Genomic DNA, 19,198 nt, shown 5'->3' on the forward strand with positions numbered 1-19,198 from the left:
GAAGCAGGTGGCAATGCAGGGCAGGGGTGGCCAGGAGCCTGAATGGGGAGAGGTGGGTTCTGGAAATCTTGGTCCTTGTGACACTGCGTGTTGCTTTGTCTATCTTCACTGAACCAACAGTATGGGTCACCAGCCTGGGCACCCACGAGGTGGCTGTTCCCACCAACACGTTCCCTACCTGGGAAATTTGTGCTGGGTGATGCTCCTAGCAGTGGTGCTGCTGGCTGGGATGGCAAGGTGGGAAGTTCAGCCTGGGAATAATGGGTGATTAAAAGACAAGAGCAACAAACTGGGATCCTGATGGCAGATTCCATGCACTGTTGCTGCCAGGCTTTGCGGGAATGGGGTAGGAATTGTCCAGGGATTGCTGGATTTCAGGGGGATCACGAGGGACATTGTGATGCTCTTCAGCTGGTTGGGCCTGGTTCAGGATTTGCAGGTCTCAGAAGTAGACAGGCACAGGGTAGTGTGCCAGGAAGGCTTTTGGAGCTCACCTGCCTTGCAAACGGGGCGTTAGATGGCTGGAAGTGCCTCTGGGGACCTGTGTTCCCCAAAATGCCTTGGAGAATCCAACCTTCCCTCTAATGCAGTGATGGGCTAGGAGTCAGCAGATCCTCCTGGGGGGAGCTGGGGCGGGTGAGCTGGCACCCTCCCCAGTGGAATGGAGATGGTGGCTGGCAAGGGGAGCAGTGTGAGGGCTCTGCTGCTGGCGTTTGCAGGCCCTTCCTGAAAGTGTTCCACGTGTGCTCAGGGAAAAGCGCAATTCCCCTTCCCCTTGTGTTTGTTCTGCCTAAAGGTGAGTGATCAGAGGCAAACCCACAGTGAGAGTGTGGCTCAGGTGATGAGTGTGCAGGCTGTGGGATGGCTGCACACCTCTTGATGCAGATGTTCTTCTCCCCTGCCCTAGGTGGTTGGTGTTTGCTGGTTTGTTTTCTGCTCTGAGCTGTCGCTCATCTCTCCAGCCACTATTAGAGACCCTGATGCCCAGTGCTCCCAACACCCACTATTTGCTCACCCTCCTCCCTGCCAGTTGATGATACTTAGAGCTACAGACACTCAGCACCCAGTGGGACCCAAGCTATGGATAACTCACTGCTGCCTTTTCCATCATTTTGAAGCATTTGGGAGTTTTCGGGGGGGCAGTTCCTGGAGCATCCCCTCAGCACAGCTCCCAACTGGGCTGCTCTGCCTACCCAGAGTTCCTTGGAGAAAGGAAGAAGTCTCCATTGTTTTGCCTGGATGAGGCCAGTTTTTAGTGGCTCTTGTGGTAGACATCAACTAAAATCTGTTGGGAGTTACTCCAAAGATGAGTTTGGCAGAAAGGTGGTTTTTTTTGGAATGGCTCCCACATAAAACTCAAAACTGGAGATTATTTTTGCTGCTGACAAATGATCATTTAAGCAGGAGATTTTTAATAAGATTAATGAGAACTGCCCATGTAAAATGAGCCCACCTCTCTCCCCTGTATTTTTCTGGTGTGGAGTGGAAAGCAAACACTGTCTGGCTTTGAAACACAGCTCCTGTTTTGACAGTTTCCTCTTCAAAAAGTACTGCTCAGGTTTCTCCTCAGCCCCATAGTGTTGTCTAAACAAAGTTAGATTTTTATTTTGTAAGAGAAGTGAAAAATGTGTCTGCCTTTCTCCTGTTCTTTGGCGGGGAGGCAGCAAATACCACTTTTGGTTTTGTTTGTTTTTCTTTCAGCAAGTCCTTTGGTCAGGAGGGGCTCCTGGCTTGGCAACCCCAGGACTGTAAATCCTCTGTTAATCCAGAGAGGGCCAGGTGTGATGTGAGTTCCCTCCCTCCTCACCCAGTACATTTCCACTGCCACAGCAACAGGAGAGCTGAGGTTATTCCCTCTGACCTGTCCAGTCCATGGCCTCTGTGCTCAGGCTGTTTGCAGGTCTGCTGCTGGGTGACACAATAAGCCCATTTGTTCCTTAAAACCATTGTTCCCAGAGCTGCACAGGTTGTGTGGTTCAAACGATGGACTCTGCAAACCTGCATATCTTGCCTCCACTTCCATCAGCCACCCACACTTTGGTTTAAGGGCAAAATCCTCCCCCCTCTGACAATTAATAGAAGTTTCAGCATGGACTTGTGTAGGAGAACAACCCAACGGACTAAGTAAGAACTGTTGGAGTATTTTGCTTGGCAACACAAGTCACACTTTTATAGGGTATCTGTCCTGTTTACCCAAGAGGAATAAATCCAGTAGAAGTTCAAAGCCATTTAGGAAGTATTGATTTTTAGCTGAATGTCTAGATAGCTTAGAGTTATATCCTTGGCTTTCCATAGGCAGTGCTGGTCATCTTTCCTACTCCAGTTACTTATGTTCAAAACAATACTTAAGTTTTACAGCTTCGGGGTTTTTTTTTCACTCCTGCACAGTGTGATTGTGAGCAGATAACTGTGGCCGAGAGGTCAAATCAAGTCAAGGTTTGCTTCAAAACTCTGCTGGGACCATTGCTGTCAAGCTGGTTTTGCAGTTGAATCCCTCCAGCTGATGCTTTTGTCTGTGGTGGGTGACATGCCACTCGTTTGGAGGTTGTAATATCTCCTGGAAGGTGTCTGAGAAGGGGTAAGGGTATCCTGCAGGTTCCTCACCCCAAAACCCTTATCCAGGAGGACATGTCAGCGGCTGTAGGGTCTCCAGTGAATCCCTTGCCTTCAGTGGGACTTCTCCTGCAGGCATGTTAAGTTCATAGCCAAGGCCCAAACCTCTTTTTTATATAACCTACAGGATTCAGATTTTCTTAAGCTATAGACTCTAGGCTACAGCTGTCCAAAAAGTGGCTGTTGTTGTTCTCCCTTTGGCTCGGAGTTGTTTGCAGGTCTGGTCCAGGTCTCCTCCACAGGGGTGTGCCCAAGGGAACTTGCTCACTGCAGCATCCCTGATGCCTCATCTCACATGGAGTTTTCCTTTTTTTCTAAAAAATGCCAGAACAAACTGGGAAGAAGACAAAGGGTAAGAAAAGTGACCCGAGAAGGAGAGGAAGAGATGGTAGAAAAAATAGTCCCGAGAAGAAAGAGAAAAGGAAATCAGTCAACGAAACTGTATTGGGACAACTGGGTAAGTCTGATTTTATGGGTGCAGAGCTGACCTGTCCTGCTGGTGGCTCCTTGTTTTGGGGAGCAGGATTAAGAGTCCCAGCCCTTGGTCCCTCTCGCATGTCCGAGGCTGTAGGAGCCTCTTCCATCCCTCCCTTGCAGGCATCAGCCTGAATGATCCACTACTCTGGTCCTACGGGAGAGGCCAGATTGGAGACATCATCCCTGGCAGGGTGGGGGGGTGTAAATCCCCCCCACAGCTCCAGGGCTTGTGCCTGGATTGGGAGAACACGTTACAAAACCTGTCAGGTGCTGCTGAAGGGTGATTGCACTTTTTGGTGATAAAATCAGACTTACCCAGCTCGCAGTAGGGGCTCCTGGCCCGTGTCTCCTGGTGCTGTGCACGGGTGGTGGACATGGCCCGTGGGCTGTGTGCTGGCATGAGGTGTCCTGTCCAGGACCCTGTGGTGGGTCCGGTTGTGCTGGTGCTCCAGGAGCATCCAGGAGGGAGGCACAAACGTGACCAGTCTCTTGCATTTGCTCAGCAGGGTGAGGAGATGCTGGATGGCTCTGTGGGAGCTTCACCCACCTCTGACTCTTCCCCACCAGCTACTTGGCAGTGGTCAGGGCTGGAGGGAAGGGGGGAAAAAAAGAAAAAAGAAAAAGAAAAAAAAAAAGTCTTTTTTGACAAGTGCAAATGGTTTTGACATGGAATTGGGGTTTTTTTGGACTTACTCTGGTGCTGTCACCTCTGCCAGCATGGCTGAAGGTGATGAGTTTGTATGTGCTCAGCTGTCGCGGGGATGCACTGGTCCCATGGGGCTCTCAGACAGTCCAGAGGGACTGTCAAGCCCTCCTGGGGGTACAGAGAGTCTGGGAGGTCTGGGCCACCCTGTCTCGCTCTGCTTTGCCCATCGCTCACCCTGGCACTGCTGCTTTCTGTCCATCTCAAAGCTGTTGGATTTTGGGCAGGAGCCCCTTTGGAAACAGGGCCCTGTGCTGTTCTTTGCTGAAGAAACTTCAGGTTTTCTGAGGCAAGTTCCATGAAATGATGGAAGGCTGGGGTGTCTCTGAGAAAAGCTGCACTTCTGTGAGCTGGGGAAACCAGGCAGCTGACCCAAAGCTCCACCAGGGACTTGTAACCTCCTGGAGTTAATTAGGGGCCTGAAGCATCGCTTGGGGCTGTAGTAGTTGGAGAAGGGCTGGGGAAGGACAAGCTTGGCAGCACCCTTTTTGTCAGCACCTTGTGGTGCTTGGTCTCTGGGTACCTCATCATGCACTGAGCTCATCCCTGCTTCTGCTTCCCCTCCCCTGCATTGTGCTGCTACCAGGAGACCAGCAGATGGTGTGGACACACGTCACCGTGCCTCTGCCACTGCTCTGTCCCTCTCCTGTGGCTGGACGGAGTGCTTTAAAAAGAAAGCTCTTACCTGAAACCAAAAATCAAACCTACATTTTCCTTGATCCATAAAAAACAGCTCTTGTGCTGAACCCCTGTGTTTCTGTTCCAGGATCTCATCTGGGCACAGGTCCCACTCTGGGATCAGATACTGAACTTTTAGGTTCTCTCCTGGGCTGATGGTCCTGCTGCCTTCACATGGGGATGTGTTTTCCACCCACACTGGGGTGGGTAGAGCTTGGCATCTTCGCTGCAAAAAGATGCTCTGTTGAGATTTGGGGAGGTTTGAAGGGTGATGGGTCCATGTGGGGCCAAGTGGGTCGTTATCCTGTGACCTCAGTGGACCCCAAACTCGGCATTAGTGCTGGAGTAAACCCTCTGTGCCCTGACATGGTGTGTGCGCTGTGGTTGACCTTTCGAGTGTTTCTGTGGTGCCGAGGAGTTCTGGTGAAGCCAGTGGTGGTGTCGCAGGGCAGTGTGGCTGTTCCTGGCTCCTGAGGCAGTCTTCCACTTTCATCTGGTTGTTTTTTATTTTTTCCAGGCTTGTCAACCTCCTTCCCCATCGACGGGACCTTCTTCAACAGCTGGTTGGCACAATCAGTCCAGATCACCGCTGAGAACATGGCGATGAGCGAGTGGTCCCTCAACAACGCCCACCACGAGGACAGCACCCCCGGCCTCTCCGAGGAGCTCCTCCAGGATGAGGAGACCTTGCTGAGCTTCATGATGGACCATTCCCTCAGGTCCCCGTTTAAGCAGAGCGAGGCCTCCAAGAAAATGAGAAGCAAAACAAGAACGAACACTAGGAAAAAGCTGCCCAGGAGCAGCCCCCCCACCACGGGCGGGAGCCACCCGGAGAGCTCGGAGCCTTGGACTAACAACGGCAGCGACTTGTCAGATGATGCCACCAAACCCTTGGCTCCCGATTCCAGACCGGGAAAGTCGGAGAAAGGGGCGGCCAAGCCCCCTGCCGACCGCAAAGGGCCGGGCGAGGCCAAGAAGGCGGCCAAGAAGGGCTCAGTCCCCAAGGCTGGAGAGCCTCACCCCCCTCACCCCGCCGCTGGGGCCAGGGGCTGCCTCAGCCAGGAGGAGGAGGAGACGCCGCATGGCGCCCAGCCGGAGCCCAGCCCCGCGGCCAAAGTGCCTGACTCCCTAGGTAGCCCCAAAAGCCTCGTGAGGCTCAAATTACCAAAGGAGGGCCGAGGGACACGGAGGGCGCAGCCCCCCAAGGCGGAGGGCGCCGGCGGGGCCGCCCTGCGTCGCTTCGAGGCCGAGACGGACGGGTACTTCTCTGACGCCGAGATGAGCGACTCGGACGGGGAGCCCCGCCGGGCGCAGCGGGGCCAGCTGGAGGCGGCCGGCGAGGACATCGTCAGGATGAGCATCCTGGCCTCCTAACTCCTCCCCAGCTCGACGAGGCCTCAACCCAGTTCCAACTGCCATGTCCCAATTCCTGCCTGGTGTCACAGCGAAGGGGGATTTTTAATATGTGTATATAGTTGGAAATTCGGCACTGTTGTCTTTTTTTCTTCTCTCACACGCCTGAGATAACAGCTTCAGCTTCACCGACGTCCATGGCCGTGACAGCAGTGGTCCCTCCCCAGCTCCCTGCCAGGCCACACTTCCCGGGAATGCCTGCCAGCACCTGGCGGGAGCGATGCCAAGAGGGTGGAGGTGCCGGTACCTGTGCTTTCTGCAGGGATGACAGTTTAATTAATGGGCATTATTTAATGAGGGGCAGATTCCTGCCCGGGACGGTTGCCCCCGGAGCAGGGAGCGAGCAGAGGGTAGGGGAGCAGCCTGCGTGAGGAAGCAAATTAAGCGATACTAAACTAAATAATGACTAAAGCACAAAAAGCTTGTTGGAGGAAAGCACGTGGGATGGCAGAGAGCACTCTTACATTTCTGTTTTTAGGGAAGAAAAAAAACAAACCCACGGGCATGATTATTCCCCGTTCCATCTGTTTGGCATCCATCCAGGGGCCAGGATGCAGAATTCCTCCCCATCCCTGCCCCCCTCGAGGTTGTTCAAAAAACTGAAGTGAGTTACTCAGGTGAAGGGATCAGCTGTTACGAGGCTGGGAAATGGCAACGTGGGGCAGGATGGAGGAGAAATGCATCCCTTAAAACCCACCGCCAGGCATCGGGGTTTTGGGTGTAACCCGGGAGGTTGAGTGAAGTTTTTCTGCCCGTGCTTCTCTCTGCTGGTCCCACCGTGCCGGGGCGACTCGTTTGAAATCCCCTTTGCACAAGGAAGCACCGGACGTCCCGTCCCCGAGGGGAACACAAACGCTGCCTTCACCATTTTGTTTCCCTACTTAATGCTACAATGGAAATGGTGAATTTATTCCTCCCCATCCTTTTTTTTTTTTTTTTAATTATTATTAATTATTATTATTATTATTATTATTCTTTAAATCCTGGTTACAAGCTGTCGACTCATTGTGGGAGGGTGATTCAGAGAAGCTGACATTATAAATATTACAATAATTTAATGCATAAAATGTCCCCAGTAAGCCTTAAATGTTGTTTAAAAGCCCACATTACCTACAAGTCAGGCGAATTTCCATGTTTGCACTTAATTGCACCATTACTTCGGTTTTGGCTTCAAAGGTCACAGTTAAGTCGTGCTACGTGTTTTATTGGAGTGACCCCAGTGTGAGCTCAGGGAACAAACAAAACAAACAAACAAACAAAAAAAAATAGGAATTCACTGAAACTTTTGTTGTCGTTGTTTTTTAAAAATAAAAATAAAAAAAGTTTAAAAAAAAAAAAGTTTTAAAAAAATACAAAAACAAGAAACCAAACCTGGGACACTTCTGCAACCGGTTCTACCCATCACTAATCAAAAAAACCCAACCTTGCAATTGTCAAACCTATCAGTCAAATAATGTTGTGGATGCCAAAGAATATTTTGACAGTCAAGCAGCACAGCCAGAAACCGGAAACTTGTCATTCTGAAAATAAATAAACAAACTACAGATAAAGGAAAAAAAACATATTGGGAGTTATTTAGCAACAAAGGACTAGAGACACACTCATACCACACTGCTGCGGCGTTAGGTTCCAGGCTTGCTCCCAGGGATGCTGCTGCTCCCAGACCGCATCCCGCTGCTTTGGTTTCCGATGCTTTTTGCTCATTTCACTGTGAGCTTTCTGTTGAAACTCTTGGAGACTCCTTCGATCAATGTTTTTAGAGTAGATCATCTTGATCAGCCTTCCAAAGTCCTTATTCTTGGTAAAATTGCAGCAAAGCTAAGCGGTGACAGCCCAGCTCATCCCAGGCATGGAGAGCGGCGGGTGGGATCCTCAGCACCCAGCCCTGCCTGAGCCCAGCACTAACCCGGCCAGGACTGACCATGCCTGGGGAGGAATCGTCCTCCCATGGGAAAAATGGGATGCGAGTTATTAGCAGGAAAACAAAACAAAAACAACCAACAATCAACGAGAACCACCTTCGTTATCAATTAGCGTAATCTGTTGAGGTTGGAAATGAAAAATCTGCTCATTAATTAAGGCTCAGTATGTTCAGATAATGTTAAATACAGTAAATAGGACTTAGTTTATCTTATCAGGCTTGCTAGCTTTAGCTACAGTATCCTAGTATAAGAGTCATAACAATAATCAATATGCTGCCTTTTAATGAATCTTGCTTCCGTGTGCTTCACTCAATTATGGTTAAAAAGAAAAAAAAGCAATCCACAAATTTCACTGTACACAGCTCCATTCATCAGCTTCTGCACTACTTGTCTTCTCAGTACAGGAAAGCAAAAAGGGGGAGACTTTAAAGAACAACCAACCCAAAGCCACCAGCACCAGGCAGTAAAGTCTGAAACGCTCCCAAAGTGTCAGGCACCGTTTTTTGCCATCAGGAGATGGTGGGGAATGCTAAAGGGGGCTGGTGGGGCATGTCAGACCAGGGAGAAGAACGGGATGTGGGGAATAGAGAGGAGAAAAGGGCTCGTGAAGTGTGGGGCTGGGCCACAGCAGGAGGGTCTGGAGCATCCGCTGTCTGGAGCATTCTCTGCCTGGAGCATTTCCTGCCCAGAACATACCCTACCCAGAGCATCCCTTACCTGGAGAATTAACTTGCATGGAGTATCCCCTGTCTGGAGTGTTCCCTGCCCAGAGCATTCCCTGCCTGGAGCATCCTCGCCACCACCTCGGGAACCAGGTGCCTGGTATTAGGGAGAGAAAAATGCACAAGGCGAATATTTTTGATGTTACTGTAAATGTATTTTGAAAGGAATAGAAGTGTGGGGGGGGGGGGGGAGGAATTAAAAATATAAGGGTTTATTTTAGTAGAGAAATGTTGTCTTTTAAGATGTATAAATTGCAGAGGAATCGACATTTGCTTGGAGGAGCAGCAGTTGAGCTGAGGATGCAAATGGCATCATGCCCTGATCATGGAGCTCAGCCCCAGCCCCGATGGTTCCTGCTCCACACACCCATTTTTCCCTACACCCAGTTTTTAAAATTTAATATTTTATATATTTTTTGCTCTCACCTGTTGTACGGAGGTTGGATGCCTGCTGTCCCAGGGAGCTCATCCCAAGGCACGATGCAGAGGGAGCCAGGAAGAGAGAGCAGGAGGTGGGAGCAGCCACCTGTGGGAAGAAGCTGCTGCCGGGCAGGGCAGGAGGTTTGGTTGTTCCTTAAGGAAATCCCCCCCAGTTTGCACCATTCCACATACAGAACAGACCCACTTCACATCAGTTACAGGAAACGATATGAATGTCACAGGAGGAGAAACCCTTCTGTTTTCTTTGTTTCAAAGAACGTGATGTGCCATTTGTTAATATAAAAGAGAAATATTGAAAATATATTGAAAAGAGCAATTTTAAATTATTTTTGGCTTATGTTGCAATATTTATTTTCTTGTATTAGAAATTCCTTTGTAGAGAAAAAAATGTATTTTTCATTAATGCAAAAACCTATTTCTCCTTTTTGTACATTTTCCATGTTAGTTAATCCTTAAAGCAATATAACGTTAACAAACTCGTTCCGTGTGAGACTGTATTATGCATGCTATTTGTGTTGCCTTGGAATAGCTCTGTCTGCCATTACTTTCATCCTGTTTAGATACAGTGTATGCTTTAATACACATTGGGACCATGGCCCATTGCTTATGAAAAAAAACAAACCCCTTTGCATTCCTCAATGTGTTGGCAAATGCAGTCAATAAAGCAGTGTTTTCTGTGTGCCTGTGTCGGTGACGTGAGCGAGGGCAAGAGGGGACCATTTCCCTGGGGAGCAGAGGGGCCCTCGGAGCATCCCAGGGGATGCAGCTCTGTGGGTAGGGGGGGGCTGGTCCTGTCCTGTTGATGCAGCCAGGATAAACAGCCAATTTCTAGATCTCTCGTGCATTTCTGTTTGCATTTCCATCGCCAGGCCTTGGGGAGCGCGGCCAGAGGCGTTTGTCAGTGCTGGAGGGGGGAGCCAGCAAGAGGGTGCTCTCAAGTCCCCCTGTGCCTGAAAGTTTCTGCAATTCAAGGTAACCACCTTTCTCTTGGGGATTTACATCCTGCCCTGCAGACTTGGAGTGAAAGAGGCAGGGGAAGCCCTGCTGGGAGGTGGGAGGTTCTGGGGAGCAGCCTCTTGCAGGGGGATCAGGGCTGACGCAGAGGGAAGCGCCAGCACGTTTGTGATTCACAGGAGCAAAAGCAGCCTGTGAAATCCAAGATATTACAGCAACGTGTTGCTTTTGGTTGGGCACTGCCTCTTTTTCTGCTGGTGGGGGCTGCTGGCAGGCTCCAGGGCTGCCCCCCCATTGCAATCCCTCTGCCCAGCATGGTGGGAGAGCCAGGGCTCATCCCCAGCTTCCAAAATTGCTGCTTGACTGGGACCCCCATTTCCCTGCACAGCAGCTCTGAGGCCACGGGTCAGGGTGTCAATTACTTCAGCAAATATTCAACCTGGTGGGGCCTGGGTGCTGGGAACCCCCCCTCGAGCGTGGGACCATTTAGCACTTGGGCACTTCCTCTGGGCAGGCAATTAGCCATAAGGAATCACTGGCCATCAGCTCTTCTCTCTTAATTTTTGGCACTTCATGGCACCACATTGTCCTTCTCCCCTTCTACAGCCCAGCCTGAGAAACACTTCCCCAATATCACAAAAAGCCATTCTCATCTTAAAAAAAAACAACATATATATATATATATATATATATACACACACACGCACACAGAGACATATATGCACTTATAGCACATAGGGTTGTTTCCTTGGGGTTTGCCTGTGGTGCCCTCATCACAGACAGTGCTGAATACCTCAAGATGAAGTGGGCAAGAGAAGAATCATTTAAGTTTAATTGCAAAAAAAAAATGTTAGGCTAGCCCCTACATGTCTTGCATAAAGATTGCAGGTGTCCCCATAAATACTAGTAGGGCAAATATCCCCCCCGTGTGAGTAAATCATTAGCAACGGATGTGAAAAAGAATTAGTTTCCCTTGAACTTATCCTGAAAGAATTGCAGTGAGATCTTGTTTTACTGTGTTTGATTAAGAGCTAGTGGTGTGACATCATTTTCCCCTACTATTAAAAAGGCTGGTGCTGTACTTCTGCATAAACACCCTTAATGCAATGAGAGTGTATTTAATATTTACTCTTCCAAAGTTAATACATTTAGGGGAGACATTTTTGTGTGCTAAAAATAGGTCCTTGGTCTTGGATTTCCATGTAGGGCTGTGAAGTGATGTCTGCTCTGATTGCAACAGATTAATAATAACAATAACAAAAAGGAAAACCTCTAAAAAAATAAACAAACCTATGACTAACCCACAAAACAGGGGAAAAATCCTGCTCCAGCTAACACCAACCTGGGCTGAACCAGTGCTTGCCTCTGCCTTGACATCTTGCCTGTCCCAAACTCCATTTGACAAACTCCTTCCCTGGTCATTTAACGCACAAGTTAAAAATAGACTCACCTGGGCTCTGCAGAGGGTCTGACCAGGCACCTTTCCTGGAGGAGGGTTAGCAGTGATGGGACAGGCTGGGTCTCCTTGTGGCAGCACTTCTTGCTCCCACGATGGCCCCACACTCCAGAGATCATCCATGAAGCTGTGAGGAGGTGCTTGACCCCCAGCCAAGCAGTTCTGAGGGGCAGAGGGTGAGGCTGTATCCATCTCCCATCCACAAGAGGGTACCACAGGTGCTGATCCTGGACCTCAGCTGCACAGGGCAATAAATCATGCACAAGACAGTCAATTTATAGGGCAGATAGAAGGAGGCAGGAGGGAGAGATTCCCTCCCAGTCAGGAGTTGGGTGCTAAGGGGGGTGTTTGTGCTGTGGCTGCCCTGAGAAATGAGCCCCAGGGGTGTCTGTGAGCTCCACTGATGCATGCAGTGGTGGGGTGGGGTTTCCCAGAGTGGTAGGACAGCATTTCCCGAAGTAATGAGATGGTGTTTCCCAGCCAGACCTGCTCTGCTGAGTATCAGACCCACTGTCTTCACTCGGGAGTAGCTGCTGTGCATCCAGGTGGGATAAAGATTAAAATAATGGACTGCCTGTGCTGATGCTGTGAGCAGTTCTTGATAGTGCTGGAGGTTAAAATATTGCTGTTATGGCTTGGTCATTAGCAGCCCTGCAATGAGCTTGAAATAGTCTGATCAATGAAAGGCAGTTTTTCCTGGGAGGCAGGTAAGGTCAAATAACAAAATAACACATCTGCAGCTGTAACTCCTGGGAAAGTGTCTCCCAGGAGGGAGATGCTGCGTTTGTTTGGGATGATGCTGCCACCAGAGCAGGACACCGGTCACCCACACGGGTCTGGACCTGCCCTGTGCTCTGCCTCTGTCCAAGCATCCCCTTCTGCAAGGAAGAGAATTCCCTGTGGAAAACACAGTCCCAAAGCCCCTTCTAAGAAGGCTCAGCTAAAAATAGGTGCCTGCTGTGTGGGATACCACAAATAACACTGGCGCTGTGCGGAGGGACCGGCAGGCGGGGGATAAATTCCTGCCCTTAATAAGCAAGTAGGATCAATAAAGCTTTTCTGAAAGAGGCAAATCAGTGATTTTCACAGCTCCAGCACTTAATTACTAAGTTTGAGGGGCAAAGCAGCAAGGATGCCAGTCCTGGTGCCAGCATTCCCAAAGCCAGCTCAGGCTGGGTGCCATTCTGGGGGCCAGAGGGGCCCTGGACACACGGTCCTGGCAGCCCCTGGGCAGCCCAGCTGTGCTGCAAACCTGACCCACTGCCTGGAGCCCTCAACAGGGACTGCAAATGACAAGGCACTTCCCTACAAAGTCGTTTGTTCAGCCTGTCCCTTACGAACTTCCTTCACTGGACAGCTCTCGGACCCTGCAGGGAGCAAAGCACAGAGACCAGCACTAACCCTCCGAGGGATGATCTCCTCTCCAAGCCTGGTCAGGCTGAGCTCTACACACTTTCTAGCACTTTAAAAGACAGTTACATTAGTTTACCTACCTCAGGCCATTCAAAGTTTCCCTGTTGAGCAGGGATGAGAACCCTACAGGTACTGTTACACTGTGTTGTTCCTGCTCTTGCAGACTTTGTTGTCTTTCACCCAAGATGCAGATGCTGAGTGATCCCTTATTTAACTCTTCCATCTTACCTGTGTGACACAAATCTGCAGCTGTGACATTTCAGGATTATTACCTTTGCAGCACCTGCAATAACAGAAGGATGAAAAATGTCATCATGCACATGGGACAAGGCAAATACACACTGAGGATTCGGGGTTGTTCTACATGGAGAGGAAAGATAATGGATTGTTTCCCATGTGACAAGTCCAGAAGTTCCAAGGGGAAGAAAAAAAAAAAGGTTGGCTCTGGGTGTTCTTACAGTCCTGGCCCATCCTGCCCACCTCCCCTCTGGCTCTCAGCAGCAACTCAGCAGGAAGGATGGAAAAAGGAGCTTGTTAAACACAGGGGACAATATGCCAAACCCCCAGGAAACCCAGCCAAATCTGTGTCAAATTGTCCCTCTTGCTGCTCTGCTTGTGGGGCTGCACTTGAGCTTGGTGGTAAAGGAGCAGGAGAAAAATGGTGAACTGCTCAGCTTTCATGGTGGTTTTCTCTGAACTTCTACGAAAAGAAGGCAAATTTTGGCCAAGGTGCCTTAAGAGCAAATTTAAATGTACTTTTGAAGGCTGTAAATTCCACCAGGAGGGTTGTTTTAGGCTGGAAGAGGGTGTGCAGCAGCAGGGAGGCTCAGGGGTAGGATGGGAGAGATTCAACAAAACGAAAACAGAGTCAATGCTGAAAAAAAATGTTTGTTCCTTCATTTTGCTCCTTGTTTGTGCCTCTCTGCCTTTCCCAGGAGGGCATGTGGGGCTGAGGCTGTGACCTCCCCATGGGACAAGGCTCTCAGTGCTGGGCTGCCCCCCCCAGGATGCTGGCACCAGCGGAAATGCGGCCACAAGCAGCAGCTTCACCTACATTTTGTTCTAAGATTTTGACTCATCCCAACCTGAAAGTCAGATTGAAACTCACAGGGAGGGGGGTGGGGAGGAAGAGGACCTGAAACACCGAAACTCGGGGGACATTTGCACCCCTGGGGGTCAGCAGGACCTGGGCAGCCCCTGCCCCCTGCTCCCCAGCCAGTGTCCTGTGGGAATTGCTGCCCCTTTTGGGATGCTCCTGGACAAGACCAGAGCCAGGCTCAGCTGCCCCATGGAGGAATTTGGGGTTCATCCTGTAACACCATCAAATGTAAACCTGGAGGAAAAGCCCAGATTGCTGCAGCTGACCCAGCCTCAGCTCTGTCCTCTAAGGACTGGCCCAGACTCCCCAGTTTCATCCCACAGGGGTGCCCTGCATGGCTGAGCCCTGCCACAGCTCCGTGCAGCTCAGCACCACGGGGGGGATGCCCGGCTCCTGCCTCTGCAATTAGGACCCCAAATTAACCCAGCAAGGGACATAACAGCTCCCTAACCGTGACGAGAATCCCGTGGGGCAGCCTGTCCCACTCAGCCTGTGCCTTCTGCTCCTCAAGGCCATCATCTCCCCTCATCTCAGGTTTGGCAGCTCCACCTGGGGAAGAGGAGGGGAGGGGGAGGCATCACTTGGTGACACCCAGAGCATCATTGTCCCCAGGAAACCACTCAGTCACCTCGGCGATGTCACCCCAGAGGCAGGATCCCAGCTCTCTGTGCCCACAGGATGCTGGAGGGATCCAGCCCAAATGAGCCAAAACGAGCCCAAACCAGCGTGTTCAGCTTCCCGGCAGCCCCAGCCCCCTACCCCCGCCCCCCCCCCCGCCGCTTTCAGCAGCCACCAGCTCTGCTCCAAGGGACGCTGCTTTGCAGAAAGCTCGGCTGCGTTTTTTGTTTTGTGGTTGGTCTGGGCCAGCTGGCTGCAGAGGAGAAAAGTTTCCCTGAATTTCCTGCAGCTCTCCAAGCAGTTTGTGTTGGGTCTGAAGGGGTGGAGAGGGGCTTTGCTTCAAGAGGGCTTCCCCAGAGGTGCCCTCCTGAGCACTGTCCCACCCCAGCTGCAGGGGACAGGGATGGGGACCCCCAAGGCACACCAGGATGCATCACCACAGCCTGAGGACCACCAGCTTCCCCTGCCCTGTGCATGCATTGCTCATGGCTTACCCATGAAAGCAGAGTGAAGATGTCACAGCAATTATTTGCATGCCTTCTCAAGTCTGATTTGATGGCAAAGTGGCACTCCAGCCCCCAGGGCAGGCGGGCACACGGCTGAGCTGCTCCTCCTGATGACACTGGGTTGTTCCTCTGTGTCTGTCCTGGTGGATCACCACCCAGCCAGCTCCTGGGTGAGAGCTAGGCTGGACCTGGCAAAATAAATCCATAAATTAATAAAACCCTCAGGAAAAGCAGCACTGAGCCCACCCCCAGGTAGTGTTTGCCCCAGGCACTCCAAGCTTGCCCAGCACAGCCACCCCTGGGACAGATGAGAGCAGGAGCAACCCAGAGGGATGTGAGATTTGACAAGGAAGAGGGCATGGAGGAGTGGCTTTCATGGAGCAGCACTTTTCTGTAGGAATATGAGGTCCCAGCAAGGTCATTGGCAAAAGTTCTGATGAACACCCCAGCAGCACATGCTCCAGGCTGGGTACCCCTCTCCAGACAGACATCCCAGCACCAGGGAAAGCATCTCTGGGAAGTGCAGTGACCACTGGCCTGGTTGGAAGCTGCCCTGGGGATCACAATGAGTGCCCTTAGAGTGGTTTCATCCCCCTGGGATAGCCAAGGAGCAGCTGGAGAAACCAGCCCACTGCTCTGCTGCAGCACTTATTTCCAGCACCACATTCACCATGATTTCAGCAACCGACACAACAAACCACAGGGGAAGGGTGGGGAGGTACTGAAATTTGCAGGCTCCTGTCAGGTACAAATGCTCTTGAGCTGCACAGCAGTTTCTTACCCGTGTGGTTTATGCAGAGAAATCTTGCCAATAAATACAGAGCAGCACTGGCTGTAGAGACTGAGCATAACCCACCTGATGGGGAGCATCCCATGCTGGCAGCTGGGCCCCCCAGAGCTGCTGCATCCCCAAGCCTGGGGCCACGCAGCTCTAAAAGCATTTTGAGATCTTTTTTTGGGATGAAAGCTGTGGACAGCACCAGCCAGAGGGAAATGGGTGTTCTCAGAGGCTGAACTACTTCTGGAAGCAATTGCAGGCGCTCAGCACGTCGGAGCAGCAGGCACAGATGGAGCCTGGGAATAATACAGTAATAGCCCAAGCTTGAGCAGAAGGGGTTTCTATTAAGTGTGATGCTTAAAGTGTAAATTTCCCCCAATAACCTGCAATGTCTCTCTCTGGTTTCCTCACACAGATGTGAACCACAACATGAGATGCCTTAAAAGACAAAGGCAGCCCAACACCTGCTCTAACGGTTCCTGCACTGCTCTTGCTGAGAGAAAAGCAATAAAACAAGGCTGGATGGCACCAACAGCCACCACAAAGCAAAACTGTGGGGAAGCTGCTGAATTGAAGAGCATCTCCTCATGCAGCTCCCTCCTACAGGCACAGAAGATTTTCAGGCATTATGGCTGAGCATCCCACTGGTGCCAGCATCCACGTGCACCTGAAAGGGTTTTTTTTAGCCTGATTAGAGTCTCTTACAGACACAACTACACTGAGTATCTTCAAGGAAGAATGACCTACATAGAATTTAAGGTTGAAAAATGCAGCTCCACATAGGAAGAGAGAGAGAGAGAGAGACACACACACACACCTTGACTCATGTACTTTGCAGTCACAACACGTGGCATCAGCCATCACCAAGGCTCAGTGGGGTCCCTGCACCCCCATGGCAGGTCTCACCCTGGGCAGGGACCATCCTCTGAACTCTGCTTCCAAGGACAAACAATTTTGGGCAGCTACCAACAACCTGGGGTGTACATCGGTAATTTGAATAGTAGTTTTTGCAATTCTTTTTGCTGGCATTCCTGGGTGCTGGGAACCCTCCTGCTGGGTGCTTGGGACCAGCAGAGGTGATGAGGACTGAGGTTCTCCCTCCTTCCCACCTCAGGCCAGGCAGGACCTGAGCCCAGCATAAAGGACAGTCCCTGCCTGCACAGCAACTCCCCTGCAGCCTGCACAGTTCTGCATTTTGTATAGATTTACACAAATATGGATGAAGAGCCACTGTTCTCACAACTGTCTGACATGAAAGTTGTTCCTTGGGAATCTCCTGGGTTGGGGAAGGCAAAAAACCACCCAGATCCAGGCAGAACCCCACAGCATGCTGCCCAGTCTCTGACACGGTCCCCACCACCCAGGCAGGGCCCCTCTCCCTGATCCCCTTTCCCCCCCAGATGCCAGCACCCATCTGCATCCCACTCCCTGGTGGCTTCTAACCAAAGGCCAAACCAGACCGAGATCACCAGCTCATTTCATGTTAGACACTAAACAGACACAAGATGATCACTTCAACTTAATTAGATAATAATCAAGCCCTCACATTCCTGCCATCTGCAACTGTCAGTGGCAGTCAGAGCAGAGCTGCTGCTCCTCTGGCAGAGCTGTCACTCATCGCTGTTGGCTCCTGAGAGGTGTCAAAATAGGGGTAATTTTGCCTGCAATGCCAGCTAATGGCTGTAAACAAGCAATCGTGCTTCTCCTCAGGGCTCTGTCAGAGCTGGGGTGGTGGGGATGGGGAGGTGCTGCTCACCAGCAGCAGGGGTAGTGCAGGGAGTGAGGCAGCCTGGGCACAGGGTCCCACGCCCCAGCGATGGAACCAGTGTTGCACCCCAGCAAGGGCCATCACCTCCTTGCCTTCTCCAAGTGGGCTGCATAAAACATGTACTCAGGCATGAACAGCTCCACACCAATTGGTACTTTTCCCTACAGGACCACAAGATGAAGGCTGAGGAAGGAAACGTGCCTCAGTTCCTGTTCCCCCTGCACAAGACACAACTCCCCGAGGTGCAGCTGAGCTCAGTGTCCAACTGGCACATCCAGGGCTGGATGGGCTCCCTCTGTGCCAGAAGAGACAGGGAGGAGATCACAGCCTCTCCCAGCATCTCTGCTCACCAGGCCTGATCCTGGTCCCTTGTTGTACCTTCCATGGCTGAACCAAACTCACTGTATCATCCCCCTTCTCCCAGCAGAGCCAACAGCTCCAGGAGATCCATACACAAACAGATTTTTCCCATCCCCTTTGGCTGCCTCCCCTCCCAGCTGAGTCACAGAGCTCCTGTGCATACACACACTTCTGTAATGACCATTTTATTCTTATTTAATTGCCACAAGCACCCTGTATGACTTGCAAGGCTCCACTTGGGAAGCTCTGCTGCCTGTCAAAAATCCTGCCTCCCTTCTGGTTTCCAAGCGAGTTGTTCCCATTGCTCCAGCAACATCCCACCAGCCACTGGGCAGGTAGAGAAGAATCTCTCATTCAATTAAAGCAATGATTAATCTTTGCAGAAGCATTAAGGCTTCTGTGAGTTCTCCTCCCCCTTGGCTGTGCTGCTCCTCTGCACCCACTGCTGAGCTTTTCTTTCTCACCGGTGTCCCCACCCGGCGTTGACAACCCCCTGATTTATCACCCTGGGAGGTGGCCGTGGCTGGTTGCCTCGTCCAAACAAGTGTCTCCCTCACCCTGCCTGCTCAGCCCTGCCTGCTCTTGGCTGCTCCTTGTCAACAGCCTGGTTTGTCTGGGGGAGCCTGGCACGGCACTCAGGGAAATAAAAGGCAAACAGGAGAGACGGAGTCACCGCCGTGTGCTCGGCACGTGGCACCACGCTCCCCGGGGTGGCTGAAGGGACATTAAGCAGGAGAGGCAACCTAAAATTGCTGTGGGTAGAGGCAGCTCGATGCTGTCCTTCAGCCCTTACCTGCTCCATCCTCGGGAGGGGATTTAGGACGGGGAGGGAGGATGCTGATGGCTCTGCCGAGGCCAGGGCGTGTGATGCTGCTGGAGCTGGAGGCACCAGGAGGTCGATGCTGAGTGCCAGGGACCCTGAGCACCCCTTGCAGCTGGGGTCCCCATCACCACGGAGCAGGTGACACTGCACTGGAGCACGAGCAGCCAGTCCTGCCCCGACCTGTCCCCGCGTCCCGGCCGCACTGAGCCTGCTCCTCTGGTGGCACCACCAGGGGCTGACCCAGGCAGCACCACAGGGAGAAAGGCAGGTCTCTGGATGCAGGCAGAGACACGCAGAAAATGCAAAGGGAACTTTGAGCAGAGCGGCTTAAATCTGCATCACAGACATGACTTTTTCACCCACATGCTTTTCCAAGGGAAAGCTGTGCTCATTCTCCTGCATGACCTCCTGCACAATCTCCCTGCTCTGCAAAGGTGTGTTGGCCCAAAAATAG

At 51.4% G+C, this 19,198-nt stretch overlaps 1 protein-coding gene and 1 long non-coding RNA gene across 5 annotated transcripts in view; one reads left to right on the forward strand and one right to left on the reverse strand.

Moving 5' to 3' along the window:
• JADE2 (jade family PHD finger 2) overlaps nt 1-8,713 on the forward strand; it is a 113,724-nt gene extending 105,011 nt beyond the window's left edge. For 3 of the 4 annotated variants that reach the window (XM_051631580.1, XM_051631578.1, XM_051631579.1), the window contains 2 exons: nt 2,942-3,070; nt 4,989-8,713. In XM_051631580.1, the coding sequence (XP_051487540.1) occupies nt 2,942-3,070; nt 4,989-5,845 (986 nt within the window). In that variant the 3' untranslated portion in view covers nt 5,846-8,713. The remainder of the gene's footprint in view (nt 1-2,941; nt 3,071-4,988) is intronic. The other variant, XM_051631581.1, reaches the window with a different exon arrangement.
• Nucleotides 882-4,991, reverse strand: LOC127390264 (uncharacterized). The gene is made up of 3 exons (XR_007890824.1): nt 3,406-4,991; nt 3,102-3,241; nt 882-2,947 (listed from the first exon to the last, which is right to left on the reverse strand). It is a non-coding gene; the product is annotated as an uncharacterized LOC127390264 (long non-coding RNA).
• Nucleotides 8,714-19,198: the final 10,485 nt, after the last annotated feature.

This window comes from Apus apus, chromosome 13, assembly GCF_020740795.1.
Source record: "Apus apus isolate bApuApu2 chromosome 13, bApuApu2.pri.cur, whole genome shotgun sequence".
Lineage (NCBI taxonomy): Eukaryota > Metazoa > Chordata > Aves > Apodiformes > Apodidae > Apus > Apus apus.